At 42.0% G+C, this 17,061-nt stretch overlaps 1 protein-coding gene across 8 annotated transcripts in view; it reads left to right on the forward strand.

The window, feature by feature from the left end:
* dctn1b (dynactin 1b) overlaps positions 1-17,061 on the forward strand; it is a 59,951-nt gene that overhangs the window by 38,637 nt on the left and 4,253 nt on the right. For 5 of the 8 annotated variants that reach the window (XM_047344747.1, XM_047344741.1, XM_047344743.1 and 2 more), the window contains 21 exons: positions 2,162-2,182; positions 3,587-3,763; positions 7,484-7,681; positions 7,919-8,123; positions 8,336-8,414; positions 8,549-8,708; positions 8,789-8,893; positions 9,466-9,657; positions 9,779-9,895; positions 9,983-10,135; positions 10,918-11,078; positions 11,197-11,365; positions 11,488-11,556; positions 11,711-11,923; positions 12,038-12,199; positions 12,637-12,768; positions 12,910-13,038; positions 14,328-14,470; positions 14,573-14,739; positions 14,950-14,961; positions 16,911-17,038. In XM_047344747.1, coding sequence (XP_047200703.1) covers positions 2,162-2,182; positions 3,587-3,763; positions 7,484-7,681; positions 7,919-8,123; positions 8,336-8,414; positions 8,549-8,708; positions 8,789-8,893; positions 9,466-9,657; positions 9,779-9,895; positions 9,983-10,135; positions 10,918-11,078; positions 11,197-11,365; positions 11,488-11,556; positions 11,711-11,923; positions 12,038-12,199; positions 12,637-12,768; positions 12,910-13,038; positions 14,328-14,470; positions 14,573-14,739; positions 14,950-14,961; positions 16,911-17,038 — 2,892 coding nt within the window. The remainder of the gene's footprint in view (positions 1-2,161; positions 2,183-3,586; positions 3,764-7,483; positions 7,682-7,918; positions 8,124-8,335; positions 8,415-8,548; positions 8,709-8,788; positions 8,894-9,465; positions 9,658-9,778; positions 9,896-9,982; positions 10,136-10,917; positions 11,079-11,196; positions 11,366-11,487; positions 11,557-11,710; positions 11,924-12,037; positions 12,200-12,636; positions 12,769-12,909; positions 13,039-14,327; positions 14,471-14,572; positions 14,740-14,949; positions 14,962-16,910; positions 17,039-17,061) is intronic. The other 3 variants (XM_047344745.1, XM_047344748.1, XM_047344742.1) reach the window with 2 other exon arrangements.

A 17,061-nucleotide genomic window follows, 5' to 3' on the forward strand; every position in this document is an offset into this window, starting at 1 on the left:
CCCACACTAAAATGACAGGTGTTTCAGTTTCATTGTCCAACCCTTGTATATGCACTGCTCAATAAAATTAAAGGAGCATTTTTAATCAATATAATATCCAGTTGGTTAAACCTCTGGAATATTGATCTGGTCAGTTCAATAGTAGAGGGGGTTGTTAATCAGTGGCAGCTATGTTGTTGTTAATGAAATTAACAACAGGTGCACTAAAGTGGAGCTCTCCTGGAATCTGCCAGAGAACATCAGAATTAACAGGTTCAGCATTGGCACCATGTTCTTTTCACAGATGAGAGCAAGTTCACTCTGAGCTCATGTGGCATACATGGAATGGTCTGAAGAAGCTGCAGCCAACATTGTTCAGCTTGATCGGTTTGGAAGTGGGTCAGTGTTGGTCTGGGTTCCATGAAGGGACACAGACCTGTACAGGATAAACAATGGCACCCTCACTGCCATTAGGTATCAGGACGAAATCCTTAGAGCCATTGTTAGACCCTTCGCTGGTGCAGTGGGTCCTGGGTATCTCCAGGTGCATGACAATGCCCGGCCTCCTGTGGCAAGAGAAGGCAGGCAGGTCCTGGGGGATGAAGGTATTGATACCATTGACTGGCCTCCATGCTCCCCTGACCTAAATCCAATAGAACATCTCTGGGACATCGTGTTTAGGTCTATCTGGTGGCACCGGGTTTAACCTCAGACTATCCAGGAGCTCAGTGATGTCCTGGTCAGGATCTGAGAGGAGATACCCAAGGACACCATCCATCATCTCATAAGGAGAACACCTCGATGTACTGAGGACCATTTTGAGTTGCTGCAATAACATTTCAACAAATTGTACTAGCCTGCTGCATCAGTTTTTCCAGTTTAACTTTTTTATCGATTTTGAATTAAGCCCTCTGTGGGTTTATCATTTTAATTTTCATCACATTATGTGGCATCCTTTTGTTCCCAACACATTAGCCATTCCATATTAGTAGAGATATCAAGCATAATTTTCTTTACAAATTGAGATCTGATGTGTTTTCAAAGTTCCTAAAATTAGTTCCTAATTATTTTGAGCAATGTTAAGGGGCTTGTGCCTACACATGATCTAATAATAATAATAACAACAATAATAATCATAGTTCTGTGATTTCAACACAGCTTGTTTTGATAACCTAGTTGCTCAATCTTAGCGGATTTATAAGACCAGGGTACAGCTGCTAAGATTACTCAGGCTAAATTCCTCTGAATAATCCTGTTCTAATCCAAAAGATTGCCAAAGTGAGAAAGAAATTAAAAAAGGTGGAAGGTAGAAATTAAAAGTGCAGGGGCTACTTGCAATTATCATTATACAGTTAATATGATACTTGATCACAAAAGTGATGGCAATTTCATCAGTAAGAGATGTGTGGGGATATTTCTGCACTATAGTAGCCCAGATACTTTCTCAAAAACATAAACAATAGATTAAACAAATTTAAGAGAAAATTTTCTATGTTTTGGCTGTTATTTATTTTTTTTTTTTAACCTTTGATCAGTCAAAAAATGTCAGCTGGGAATATATTGAAATAATGTATTTCTGTCCACTTTTTAAGAATCACTAATCAACATTTTTAGTGTTAGGAAGTGTTTTTGGTTGAAAACTGAGACTCAGGTCTGCTGTGTGGACTCTTCAGATTTCTCTGCCTTCTCCTGCAGCCCGTCGTGTGCGGTGTCTCCTTCTCGACAAGTGATGTATCAGAATAACAGGCTATTGTCTCAGCACGTCTGCATTGTGAATGCAGCACAATAGATCCAAGCTCAGATGAGATGGATAGAGACACAAAGTGGGCATTGATGTCGTTGGTACCAGTCACAGTGCGTTGTTGCTCCTGAGGTTTTGGTTATGTGGGTGGAAGAGATGAGGTACTACAGACCAGCTAAGAGAGCAGTCATTAGAAAAATGGTTGATAAGAGGGGTGGGAGGAGCTTGTGGTGTTAGAGAAGTAGCAAGTGTTGCACTGTAAATCAGTCCCTTTAGTTTCATTCATCCTTTTTCCTGTGATTTCCCAATTATGATGAATTTTGTCTTGAATCTCTAACCCTGGCTGTTTGTTTCCTCCCTTCTTCCTATCCCTCTCCTCGTGCCCTTCGACCTTCTCCTGCTTCCTCTCCCCCTTTATTTTCTCCTCTTCCTGCTCCTCAGACCACGGCCAGAAGGCCCAAGGTGAGACCAGCCTTCAGCACCATCGGAGCTTCCAGCTCCTTTGAGTCAACATCATTTATTTGTTTGACTGTTGGTTTTACATCATGCAGCACTGTGTGATTTTATGGACATTATTTTTAACTCATTTTACAAAATCAAATAAAAGGGGATTATTTCAAATTTGACCTTATTTCACTAAATAATCATTACACAGTATAATCGTTTACAGAGCAAAGACAGCACTTTCAAATCTTGATTTTTAAAGTTGCAGATTTATATTTGAGGCATCAGATTAGTCACAAATTTAGTAGGTAGACATAGAGCCTCCAAGCAGCAACAGAAATGCACTGATCAGGATTTTGTGGCCAAATTCAATTTCCGGTTTTTGTTTAGCATAGACCTGCCAACAAAGTTGAGCTAATTCCAAATTCTTTTAAGTACGATAATATGATAAGAACCACATTCCAAAATTAGTTTCTAGCCTTTCTGCCTTGAATTATCATTTATTCACATTTTAAACTGAAATTAGCACCGTATATTTACGCAATTAGCATGGTTAGCACTGCTAGCATTATTAAAAGTCTGTTCCCTTAAAAATATAGATCCTACCTTAGTTCTGAGTTTTCCACGAGGTTGCCAACAGATGAAAGTATGAGATCGAAAGCTCAAAAGGATAAAATGGCGTTTGAGCCTTTCTGTTATCTGCTGTAAGTCTTGCTGTCTCTCATTCTCTTGCAGCCTGGATGAGCTGCAGAAATGTCATATATAATACAGTTTCCTTTCAAATAGCTTCTTACATCTCTCTGCTTCCTCTGACTTCATTTTTAATATCTCACTGATACTGAAAATAGCCACCTTTGAGTCAACATCCACACTGAAGAGTGTTTTTACCGTGTCCTGATAGTGTACAGCATGTGTTCATTGATCGGAAAAAGGTTGGAGTTTTGAGTTTCTGACCAGCCAGTAACTGGTCAGGGCTGGTCAAGCTGAAAATCAGTTGATTCCGATCAAAGGCCAATTCCTTGGTGCATCTCTGTTCATCGCAGTAGAATTAGTAAACATGCAGATGCTCCTGATATGGTTTTTATAGAGCGGCGGCTGTGCAGTCAGTTTTAGGGTTTAGTGTCTGGGGCATTTATTTCCTGATTATGATCATACTTTTGTACTAGTAAGCATTGAAAATAAAGTAGATGCAGTAATATTCTCCACAGTTATATAGATACGTTTGAAATAGACCAAAAAAAACTAAAACTTCCTTAAAACTAACATAAATGATCGAAACGAGGATGACAGATGCAGTCAGCTTTCTGAGACCTCCATATCGATCATACCATGCGACACTAGAATCCTTTGTGGTAGATTTATCGATGTTTATTTCAAAGTCATTGGTATTTTATTTATCACATTTGATCTCTGTTTCTGCAGCAGCCCAGCCGACCTGCGGGTGGCGGAGGGAGGGGGGCTGCGTCCGGGTCAGCATCAGCGTCCGCTGGTGAGATGAGCAGCAGCGAGCCCAGCACGCCGGCGCAGACCCCCCTGGCAGCTCCTGTCATCCCTACCCTCCATTCTCCCGGAAACCCTCCACCCCCTGTTCCCAGCAAGGTCAGAATCAAAGACAATATCCTTTATATTTTTAGGCACCCTTGGAAAAGGTGTGAAAAGCCTTAAAATAAATTAACTGTTCATTGCAGGAGCATAATTATGAGGAAAATTTGAGTACATATATTTACTGGGTGTCACGAGGACGACAGTCTTTCATGTTACTAATGATTACATACATTTTATGAAATATTAGGGGGGACTCAGCTTCTGTTTTGTTATAAAGTAGCACAACACGCAGAGATCAGAAAGTTAATGTGAAAAAGCTCCCTGCTGAGAGAGAGAAAAAGACGAGTACAATCACATGTGACATGTTTCCGCCTTTGGTCCTTTAACTTGCATGTTTTTTTTTCAGCTCAGATGTCAGTTTGTGTTGTTGTCATCCTATACAGAATGGCTAAATCAGACACTGTGATAACTGCTTCAGCAGACACCAGAGAGCTGCTAGGATTAGAAGACACTCAGTACTGGGGAAACATGTTGCTAGCACAGTGTTTTTGGAGATTCCTACATGAATTTGTTTTTCATTCTTATAATAAAGAAAATTCCTAAAAACTCTTTCCAATACAAGGTGACATCGTGTTGTATTCTGTAGGAAGGTGGTGTATCAGATTATCTATTTGTAAAATGATTAAATGCTTAGTTTTCAACCCTGGACACTGAAATTGATTTTCATCACACCACGCAAAGCCAGGCTGCCACAAATGTTTTAGGCATGTCATAAGATTCTTTGGCTTCACACATACAGTAGGCTATGTACCACTGCTATGATATTTACACACAGCACATATTTAAAGTGTGTACACGACCTTCAAATTAACAGGTTTTTGTGTTTTAAAATAATGAGACCATAATGGATCATTTCCAAACATTTTCCATCATTATTGCGGCATATAGCTTTTTTTAATCAACTGAAAAATAAACCAATACTTTGTTTCATGCACTTTTTGATTCATTTTCCACATTTAACATTCTTAGGTATTAAGTTAGCATCCATCATAGTGAATCAGATGAACCTCTCGCAGTCCACCTGAAACACCAAAGAAGTTGTAGGAATTTCTGGCAAGTACACATGTGGACAAAATTGTTGGTACCCCTCAGTTAATGAAAGAAAAACCTACAATGGTCACAGAAATAACTTGAATCTGACAAAGGTCATAATGAATAAAAATTCTATGAAAATGAACAAATAAAAGTCAGACATTGCTTTTCAAACATGCTTCAACACAATTATTTAAAAAAATAAACTCATGAAACAGGCCTGGACAAAAATGATGGTACCCTTAACTTAATATTTTGTTGCACAACCTTTTCAGAATCAGAATCAGCTTTATTGCCAGGTTCGTACATACAACTTGGCAATAAGTGAGGCAATCACTGCAATCAAACAATTCCTATAACTGTCAATGAGACTTCTGCACTGCTCAGCAGGTATTCTGGCCCACTCCTCATGAGCAAACTGCTCCAGTTGTCTCAGGTTTGAAGGATGCCTTTTCCAGACGGCATGTTTCAGCTCCTTCCACAGATGCTCAATAGGATTTAGGTCAGGGCTCATAGAAGGCCACTTCAGAATAGTCCAATGTTTTCCTCTTAGCCATTCCTCTTGGGTTTGTTTTAGTTGTGTGTTTTAGGTCATTATCTTGTTGTAAGACCCGTGACCTGCGACTGAGACCAAGCTTTCTGACACTGGGCAGCACATTTCTCTCTAGAATCTCTTGATAGTCTTGAGATTTCATTATACCTGCACAGATTCAAGACACCCTGTGCCAGATGCAGCAAAGCAGCCCCAGAACATAACAGAGCCTCCTCCATGTTTCACAGTAGGGACAGTTTTCTTTCCTTCATATGTTTCATTTTTCCATCTGCAAACATAGAGCTGATGTGCGTTGCCAAAAAGTAAAATTTTTGTCTCATCTGTCCAAAGGACATTATCCCAGAAGCTTGGTGGCTTGTCAACATGTAGCTTGGCAAATTCCAGTCTGGCTTTTTTATGATTTGTTTTCAACAATGGTCTCCTTGATCGTCTCCCATTAAGTCCACTTTGCCTCAAACAACGTTGGATGGTGCGATCCAACACTGATGTTTCTTGACACTGATGTTTCTTGACACTGATGTTTCCCCCTGCGGCCACGTCCAGGGAGGTTGGCTACAGTTTTGTGGATCTTAAATTTCTGAATAATATGTGCAACTGTAGTCACAGGATCATGAAGCTGCTTGGAGATGGTCTTATAACCTTTACCTTTAACATGCTTGTCTATAAGTTTCTTTCTAATCTCCTGAGACAACTCTTTCCTTCGCTTCCTCTGGTCCATGTTGAGTGTGGCACACACCATGTCACCAAACAGCACAATGACTACCTGTAGTCCTATATATAGGCTCACTGACTGATTACAAGAATGTAGACACCTGTGATGCTAATTAATGGACACAACTTGTTTTAACATGTTCCTTTGGTCACATTGTTTTCAGGGGTACCATCATTTTTGTCCAGGCCTGTTTCATGAGTTTATTTTTTTAAATAATTCTGTTGAAGCATGTTTGAAAAGCAATGTCTGACTTTCATTTGTTCATTTTCATAGAATTTTCATTCATTATCGCCTTTGTCAAATTAAAGTTATTTCTGTGACCACTGTGGGTTTTTCTTTTATTAACCGAGGGGTACCAACAATTTTGTCCACGTGTGTACGGCTTGTGTTCCATACGTGACCAGAATCTGCGGTATTCTCCGTACATCTGGATTAAGGAGTTCAGCCGCAGGACAGAGCAACCATAGTGGAGGCCACCTGAAAGGTGGAGAAATGTTTGAAGATGTTTTTGTAGGGTCTCATTTTTTGATGCCACAAAAACCTGCCATTTAAACACACTTTAGAGGCCGCCTGTAAGTGCTTCAAAGTCATAGCAGTGATTCCATAATAATGTGACTTGATGTAATGCTCTGGAAACCCGAGGCTCTGTCTGCAGATGAAGGTTCACTCCTCTCAGCATGAAGTGGCTGACGTGGCAGCGTACATGGCCCTTCAATCTGTACTCCTCATCCCAGTTTAGTATTGCATTGTAAAAAATATATATACACATATATTGTCACAGGGAGCTTATCAGTGCTTGGGTGCAGCAGGACAATTTTCCACAGCATAGCAGCAGCTCCACATCTAAATGGTCAAAAAAACAAAACAAAATGAAGGTCTCTGAATAGTTCAGTTAAAATCTAGACGGAAATTTGATTGGTATGCTGTAGCATGACCTTAAACAGGCCTTTCGGGTTCAAAAACTGTCCCGTGTAGCAGAATTAAAACAACCCTGCATCACGATAAGCCCCACTTTAAGATATAGGTGACCTGTGTTATTTGTGTCTCACCCCCTCAGGAGGATGTCGCCATGGAAACGCAGGTGCATGGATGCAGGGTGATGTGTTGTTTGTGCACCTGACTCTGAACTGTTGTTTTTCTGTCACTAACATTTTAACAAGCTGTCGAAGGTGTGACGGTTTCACAGGGGTGTGTGTTTCTGCATCTTATGTGCAAATATGTATCCTGTGAGCACACATCACGTGTTCAATAAGGCATGCGTGCCTGCCTTCATCTCCAGAGAGAACGCTTTAAGCAAATCTGTCATTTGAACAAAAATGGCACAATCAAAGAAGGATTACTAACCAAAGATTAAAGGGGTGTACGTCAGATCACTTTCAATTGTTAATGTCCATAATCCATCATGTCCTCATGTCAGGAGGAGGAGGCTCTGCGCGCTCAGGTGAAGGACCTGGACGAGAAGCTGGAGACGCTGAAGATGAAACGGACAGAGGACAAAGCCAAACTCAAGGAGCTGGAGAAGCACAAGATCCAGCTGGAGCAGCTGCAGGAGTGGAAGACCAAGATGCAGGAGCAGCAGGCAGAACTGCAGAAACAACTCAAAGAGGCAAAAAGGGTAAGGAGCCACATGTGGATGAAGTGGCAGCTGCTGCTGGATCCTGACTGAATATTTACGCCCAAAAAAATGGTCTAAAGGGTCCGAATGCTGGGAATTATGCTGGTGATTGGATGTTAGGCAAACATTATTCAAGTGTAAACTCCTAATCAAGAACAACCAGATGGTTGGCTGTGGAAGAAACTATGGATAAGTTTTATTTGTAATTATTTACCTGATATTATTCTACATTTGTAGGAGGCTAAAGAAGCCATGGAGGCAAAGGAGCGCTATATGGAGGAGATGTCGGACACGGCCGATGCCATTGAGATGGCAACTCTGGATAAGGAGATGGCTGAGGAGCGAGCTGAGTCCTTGCAGCTGGAGGTGGACTCCCTGAAGGAGAGAGTGGAGGAGCTCACCATGGATCTGGAGATCCTAAAGCATGAGATAGAGGAAAAGGGTATAGATCATATGACTAATATACCCATCTTGAAGCTTAAACCAATGATGTGGCCCGAGATCTGTTTCGTTTACTTTTCTTTTGTGACAAGGATTCATTTTTCTCTTCTTTTATTCAGTCTTTGTTAGAACATTAGATAAATAAATATGAATACTTTAGCAATAGTCATTTTTCATTTCCACAGCTTAGTTTTGATTTTGTGTTTGCCTCAGGTTCAGATGGTGCTGCCTCCAGTTATCATGTGAAGCAGCTGGAAGAACAGAACAGCAGGTTAAAGGAAGCTCTGGTCAGGTAAGTCTCCCTCCACTGAAAACAACCAGGTGAATTTTATTTTTGTAAAAAATAAGCCTCACACAGAAAATATTTCCCCTTTAGTGAACCTGTATACCCTTTTGATACTGTCCTGTATCTCTACTTTGGGTCAGAATGCGTGACCTGTCTGCATCCGAGAAGCAGGAACATGTGAAGCTGCAGAAGCAGATGGAGAAGAAAAACACAGAGCTTGATTCTCTGAGAGGCCAAAAGGAAAAACTGCAAGAGGAGATGACAGGAGCAGAAAACACTATCGATGAGCTGAAAGAACAAGTTAGAGAACTCATCAGGCATCTGGGGTTTGTGCTTTGTGATTGGTCAGCTAATCGGAGCAAATATGCATTCTCTATCAGGTGGATGCAGCCTTGGGGGCAGAGGAGATGGTGGAGACTCTGACAGAGAGAAACCTGGACCTGGAGGAGAAAGTCAGAGAGCTGAGAGAGACGGTCACAGACCTGGTGAGAAAACATCAGTTGCTCAGAGAACACGTTTCCAAATCACTCAGAAAGAGTCAGAGAAGGGAAGAAAAATTAAAAAATGTGTTGCTGCCAAAATAAAAACCTACAACTGGAAGCAATTTTCAGCAACAGACAATTTACTGTTCAGACAAGCTTTTGTGTTAAAGTTATAGGATGGATTTTAGTGAAATTTAAAGTGGCAATGTTTCCTGATTTATTTCATCTTTAATATGAAATGAGTCAGTCAAAGCCACTGATATGCACAAAGTCTCCCTAGTATTCAAGTTGCATTCTGGTTGTTCAGTGGAGATGTCAAAGAAGCACCGTTGTCATGAAAACGTTGAACATGCAAACTCCATGCAGAAAGACCCCAAGACGGGAATCAAACCTAGAACCTTCTTGCTGCAAGGCAACAGTGCTACCAACTGCACCACCTTACTGCCCCTGTTCAAAAAGGTTGCTAGCAGTCGGGTCCTGTCGTACTGAAAATCAGCCAATCCGGTCACCAACCGATTTCGCGATGCATGTCTACCTTCTAGTAGGCAATACGGATAATTGTCTTTGTGCTGCAGGAAGCTATAAATGAGATGAACGATGAGCTGCAGGAGAACGCTAGAGAAACGGAGCTAGAACTCAGAGAAATGTTGGACCTGGGAGCATCGAGAGTCCGTGAGGCTGAGAAACGAGTCGAGGCGGCACAAGAGACTGTGGCAGATTACCAGCAGACCATCAAGAAGTACAGAGAGCTGACAGCTCATCTGCAGGTAACACCTCCACATTTTAGCCTTGTTTTACTGGTATTTTGTTGAGCATATTAAGCTAACACTTTGCCCACACGTGTTCTGCTGAGTAAATAATCATGTTTTCGTCTCGTGATTGCTGCAGGAGGTGAACAGAGAGCTGACCAGCCAGCAGGAGGCCTCAGCAGAGCTACAGCAGCAGGCGCCAGCAGAGATGTTTGATTTCAAGATTAAGTTTGCAGAGACAAAAGCTTATGCCAAGGTCAGCGTTAGACAGTCTGAACAAGAGGCTGTCAGTGGATCCACTTCATACTCCGGAAATTCATGGATAGTGTGGTTGTTTTTTCAGGCCATTGAGATGGAGCTGAGGAAAATGGAGGTGGCTCAGGCCAACAGACATGTGTCTCTTCTGACCTCCTTTATGCCTGAATCCTTCCTTCGTCATGGTGGAGACCATGACTGCATCCTGGTCCTGCTGCTCATCCCGAGACTCATTCACAAGGTAGACTTCTGATTGTGTAAGTCGCTAAGGTTCTTTTTCTAACATTGTCCTGTTTGCGACAGATCCACTAGGGTGCATCAAGAACATAGTACAAACCTCATCACACATTGGAGTGCGAGTTTCCCAGCAGTTTTGAGAATGCATAAAACTTCTGTTGTGAGATTGTGGTGTTTCATTATATTAGTGGCAACATACCAGGTCCCAGGATGTGATGTAGGGGCAGTGGTAGCTTATCCATAAAGTGTGGCCTATGAACCCCTGTGTAGTTTGGTCATCAGAGAGGAGTGGTCAGACTGACTTCTTGCCAAAGCTACAACCCTAACCTTCCCACATCATGGTCACAGTGCTCCAACTTGGCAAATGTATTGCAATGCTTTTATCACCATGGCAACTTTATATATGGTGTCTTGCCCCGGCATGGCCTGCAATCAATAGTATTTCACCAGGCAGCTGAAACAAACACCTTTCAGAGTCCTTGCACATCAAGATTAGTCTGAGTTGAACTAGGAAAAGGACTCCCTGCTGGAGAAGTCGCCCCCACCTCCAAACTGCACCTATAGGGAGGTTTCTGGAGAACAAGGGAAGCTCCAGTTTAAATGCAAAATTTATTTGCCACACTGTCTCAAGTAATTCGAAACCAACTCTTGTATTGTTTGTCTGCCGCAGTCCAGCAACTGTCTTGGAGATCCTTAATCCGTTGTGAAGAGGCCCCTAAACAGAAAGAAGAGCCACATCTGTGTGAGCTGGAACCATCTATTTGCATCTGTGTTTGTGCTCCTCAGGCTGAGCTGATCAGCAAGCAGGCGCAGGAGAAGTTTGACCTGAATGAAAACTGTGTGGAGCGAGTCGGCCTGAAGGGAGCCGTCGGGGAGCAGTTGAGCTTCGCAGCCGGCCTTGTCTACTCACTCAGTCTGCTGCAAGCTACTCTCCACAAATATGAGCAGTAAGTTTCACCACAAAAACGCGGCTAGAAGTTTAAAACGTGTGTCACAGTCAGTCCTACCTTAAGAAGTGTATTCTTCACCCACTGCAACATCCGTCAATGTGTATATGTTTGTCAGAGCTTTATCTCAGTGCAGCGTAGAGGTCTACAAGAAGGTGGGCTCTCTGTACCCGGAGATGAGCGTTCATGAACGCTCTCTGGATTTCCTCATTGACCTGCTGCACAAAGACCAGCTGGACGAGACCGTCAACGTGGAGCCACTCACCAAGGCCATTAAATACTATCAGGTGCACTGCATTAAAGCATTAGCTTTACACAATAAAATAACACAATGTGTCCTCTCCACATTTTTCTTTTTTGCAGTATTGACAACAATTAAACGTTATGTTTATTGTTTGTTATACACTAGCACCTGTACAGCATCCATCTGGCAGATCAGAATGAGGACTGCACTATGCAGCTGGCTGATCACATCAGAGTGAGTAAAAACACAAGTAATCTGTCACCAAAAACAACTAAAACCACATCCACCCATCCTCAGTCGGACATATTATTGCTACAAATTTCCAGCACCTGAAGTCTGTTAGACTTTAGGTTTGAATGTTCATCGAATGGCCTGTTTTTATGTGCAGTTCACCCAGAGTGCCTTGGACTGCATGGCAGTGGAGGTGGGCCGCCTGCGGGCGTTCCTGCATACAGGTCAGGAGAAGGCTGACCTCGCCGTGCTGCTGAAGGATTTGGAGACGTCCTGCAGCGACATCAGGCAGTTCTGTAAGAAGATTCGCCGCAGAATGCCAGGAACGGATGCACCCGGGATCCCTGCCGCACTTAACTTTGGACAACAGGTAACCATGGAAACCATACATTGAAACTGATGATTTATTTTTAGGGGTGGGGGGGATTTATGTCCACGCAGTGAAAGAGATGCAGAGATCTTTTTACCGATTTTGCCCACGCAGGTGTGTGACACGCTCTCCGACTGCAGGAAACACCTGACCTGGGTGGTGGCAGTGTTGCAGGAAGTGGCTGCTGCTGGAGCTCAGATGATGTCTCCTCTCGGGGAACAGGACGGGCTGGCGGCAGTTAAACTGGAGGATGTAGCATTCAAGGCTGCAGAACAGGTGATGGACCCGTTCCAAATTGAGCAAACCTATCTAAAAGAAACTACACCTAGAAGTACAAGCAGTTACAAAAGGACTCCAAACCGTACTTGGCAAGTCTGGCTTAGCAATTTCCTCCCAATACCACACCCTCCCAGCAAATACAGGCTCTCTCCACCCTATAGTGCCCCCTAATGTTGGGCCCTTGTCAAATTTTGAACACTACCTCAGGATCATGTTTCTAGCTTAGCGGATCAATTTTATCCAACTATGTTTTTCAATATCAGAGTTCACTTAAAACACAAAGACCCCTATTGTTAAAGATCTTTAGAACAGGTTTGGTTATAAATCTCTTCATGCCTTCATTCTTTCTATAGGTAAATTGTTCTCTGTATTTGTACAGGGTGTGTTATTCCACCTTACTGACGGGATTGTGGTGTTAATCCTTATCTTTTCAGATCTATGGATCTCAGGGTGCCAACCCCCACGAGTGTCTGCGGCAATCCTGTTGCATTGTCATAGCAACCATGAATAAAATGGCAACTGCCATGCAGGAGGGAGAATATGACTCAGATAAGCCCCAAAGCACGGTAACTGTGAAGGATTCGCTACGTGCAAAGCTATTGTGCAAACGTGACTCTGTTGTAAAACATCTCAAAGTGACTTGGACCCGTCTTTATCTGGTGAATACAGAATATTATTTTCATACATCTCTGCCCATCATATCACAGATCCCTCCACCAGTAGATCTGCGAGCTGGAGCTCTTCGAGCTGAAATCACAGACGCAGAAGGTCTCGGCTTGAAGCTGGAAGACAGAGAAACTGTTATCAAAGAGCTAAAGAAGTCTCTCAAGATCAAGGTAGAGAAATGCGACTTGAATGTGTTTGACATCAGAATAAACACAAGAATGAGGTGCACTGGTTTATATTTAATATGGATTTTCTCGTACAGGCTCAAATATAAACCTGAACCTCCAGTGATATTTCAATAACACTACACCTATACCACAGGTTCCACCAACAAGCTTCTGGTTGGATATATGACAGTCATATTTCTTATTAGAACTGGCAGAGTTTATTTATACTGGTCAGTTCCCTGGCTTTGACTGGTCTTTCTTGTTTGCGGTACTAGCTGCCTTTATTTTTGTTATTTTTACAAATTAGGCAGACAGGTTAGGTCAGGACTTGAACCCAGGACATTTGAATTGAGGACTGAGACCTCCATATATGGGTCACGCACTCTACCGCTATGCCACCTGCTGCGACCCCAGACTGAACTTTTTAACATAATCTATAAACATTAGAGTTGAGGTCAGGGCCAGGACCTTACTGTTACTCTGCTTTATGCATTTAAAAATAGTTCTGGCGTGTGCTTGAGACATTGTCCTGTTGCAACTTCCAACAGTGTTCAAGTTTAGCTGTTGATTTGAAGTTGAAATGTTTGGAGTTGGTCTTTCATCTTCATTATTCCAGCTCCTGATGTTGCCACCACCATGCTCCACTGTTGTTACAGTGCTGTTATTTTTGAAAACCAGACTTTGACTCCTCCAAACATACTTCTTGTTGTTGTGGCCAAAGTTCTCAATCTGTGTCTCGTCTCACCATTAAACCTTTCTCGAGAAGGCATTTGGCTTGTCTAGACAACCAACCAAGAAAGTCCTTCTTTCTTAGCTAGTTGGCACTCTGTCACCATATTGATTTAAATAGATACTAGTAGTAGTTACTGATGTCCTAGTATCTTGTTCCTGAACATCCTAACCAATCTCCAGTTTGAGTCAGATGGTTAAACCGTGGACACAATCGGGGGTTCCATCAGAACACTAATCTCAAACATCAAAACTGGTAACATTAGGCGCCCTGATTGGCCTTCCAAGAGCCTTCACCTCTATCCCATTAAAAATGTGTGGACAATGCTTAAATCAGTTGGTCTGCATAAAAGAAACCCATTTAAATGTCTTGCTAAATGACATTAAACCAAGTATTAGTCTGTATGTAGAATTTTGACCCTGTGTGGTTTATAGAAAATCCACAGACAAAATTAAACTTAATATTAATTCCACCCTGGAAAAAAAAAACCTCTACAAAACCCCAACATAATGACCCAAAACTCTAGAGACTCTTAAATTCACGGCACTGTGTGATGTTTCAGGGAGAGGAGCTGAGCGAGGCAAACATCCGTCTCAGTCTGCTGGAAAAGAAGCTGGACAGCTCGTCCAAAGATGCAGACGAACGCGTTGAGAAGATCCAGACTCGCCTGGACGAAGCCCAGACCCTGCTGAAGAAGAAGGAGAAGTAATAAGGATTTCAGACTGGACATCCTGAAAATAAACCCGACAGGCAGGCAGTGGAGCGGAGCGGATTTACAGCTTTGTGATGATGTCCTCCTCTCTGCAGGGAGTTTGAGGAGACCATGGACGCTCTTCAGGCGGACATCGACCAGCTGGAGTCTGAGAAGACGGAACTGAAGCAGAGAATCAACAGCCAATCAAAGATGACCGTGGACGGACTGAGAGGCAGTGGCCCGTCGGGAATCGGTTCGATCGTCTCAGGAATAGCTGGAGGTGATTGAGAGGAAGTTACACGACCATTCATTCAACACAAAAAACACAGTAAACATATTCGTCCATGTTACTGTCACAGCTGTCTCAATCTAACAAACCTGATCTGTCAGGTTTGAGTTATTCAACATATTTTTTTAACAAAAACTAACAATTTTCTCCTATCTGATCTTGTTTTTTCTTATGTCCTTGTAAACATACTTTAATCTTCAGAGGAACAAAAAGGTATCTGCTTTCTTGTATCTGTTGTGATTCTGCATGACGTTCAGTTCATTGCTTTAACAGGGCTCGGTTTCATCAAGGTTGAATAAAATATGCATGTTTTACATCACTGGGCCCAAATAAAAAAACAACCCTGATTTAAAAAGTAAAATAAAATCTTACATTTAATGTAGATGACGATCAGATCTTTACACTTTGTGCTTTTCTATTGCTGTTTCACCATCTGCCCTGTGCCATTCAGTGCTATTATTGTTAAATTGATATTTGTACCTACAGATGTGGCCAAAAAGTTTTGGGGCTCTTAGAAATAATATTTTTCATGAATAAATTCCTAATTTAACAAAAGTTAACGAGGATTAACTTAATCACAAAAAGTTCTTTTCTACTATGTTTTAGTCCTACCATAAAGCAGGCTGCTAGCATCATTTGAATGTGATTGTTAGTTCAGAGGATTACCAATGACATGGCAGCTGATACCACTCAGTCATTCTGACTGAATTACAGGGGCTGAATGGCTGTTTTATAAGGGAGAGGTGCTTGAAATCATTCTTAAATATGTCAACCTTGGTTAGAACCAAATAAACATGCTGTCATCATTGCTTTGCCTCAGAAGGGTTGCACAGTTAAAGATGGTATTGCTCCTGGTAGGTTTGCAACCACATCCTGCAATATAGACAGGATCCAACCAGAGACTTTAAGACAGATATTGATCATCGATTTCTGTCAAACTCCGGCCAGCTGATACAGATTTTAATTTAGATTTCTCTTTAGGAACTAGAACTAACACTGTTTTTTCTTCTGCATAAACCAGTAGCTAAAATTTTAAATAGATTTAAACATCTTTTATTAGGACTTGGCACAATTAGCATTTCAAACTGCAAGCATCAATCTCTCTGTATGGTTAGTAGGCCCATACCTTAACTAGGAGATTCTCAAATGCTTGCCAACAAACTAACCCAACATGCTCCATGAGAGATAGGAGATAAAACAGAACAGCTTTGCAGTAATACTTGCAGCTTCCTGTTATTTGCTGAAATCTGACCTGCTGTTTGAAAGGAACAGCCTAAAAGAACAGCTCTCATCTAGAAGCTTCTTACACTTTCTGTACAGCCAGTTTCATTCTATTGAATTGTATCATTGTACAATTTCAGGGACAGGGAACGCTTCAGGGTACCCGAGAAATCCAACCAAATGACCGCAAACATCTCCTATTGATCCAGTGCAGGGATCTGGTTACTACCAGTGCAGAGCTTTAGAATGGCAGCAGGCAGGTGTGAGTGTTTCTGTATACACAGTGAGGCTAAGAAGCCACTGCTCTCCAAAACAAACCCCATCAAGGACACAGACACTGAGGAAGTACCGGGAGTGGGGTAAAGCTTATTTCTCTGTCTTTAGCCTGTTTGGGACATCTTTAAAATGAACTGTCCACAGAAAAAAAGGTCAACACTGACCTGACGCCAACCAAGAGATTGGGGTCACTCATAATTTGAGCTAAAACACTGCCATGGACAGGAAGTTGACGGTGTAAATACTGAAGCTTCGCATTTGCTCGAGGAACTGATTTAAGGCCTTTGAGACTTTTGAAATGTTTATTGATGAGCTTCAGTATAAAACAGAAATATCTGACAAAAAGATGTTATGAGGTTTGTAAAAAACTCAAATCTATCAGTCTCAAAACCTTTGGCAACACCTGTGTGCAAAGCTGGCTCGTGGTAATCCAGTTAGATCAATAAGAAAAATTGTTGCTACCCCAGACAGGGTCCGAACAAAGTGCAACCACGTCCTCTTTGTATTTTCCAAGTTTGAGCTTGGAAAAAAATAAGCAAAAACCCTGTTTTTGGAACTAAAGAAAGGTTTGTGTTTGCATGATGATAAAGTATATATCTATTTCTGCTTAACTAAAGCCGCAGCTTGGGTTAATTTTTCACCCAGTTCCCTGCTCTCATCCACAGCCAACATGATTGCAGGAGCCAGCTCCGGTTCTGGCGTTCAGGTGATTGACTCTCCTCTGCTGACACAGCAAATCGAAGCTCAGAGACTCTGCATCAAACACCTGAAGAACGAGAACAACCGGCTGAAGGTGAGAACTGTTTCTGATCCATC

This window comes from Girardinichthys multiradiatus, chromosome 19 (assembly GCF_021462225.1).
Source record: "Girardinichthys multiradiatus isolate DD_20200921_A chromosome 19, DD_fGirMul_XY1, whole genome shotgun sequence".
In the NCBI taxonomy this organism is placed as follows: Eukaryota; Metazoa; Chordata; class Actinopteri; order Cyprinodontiformes; family Goodeidae; genus Girardinichthys; species Girardinichthys multiradiatus.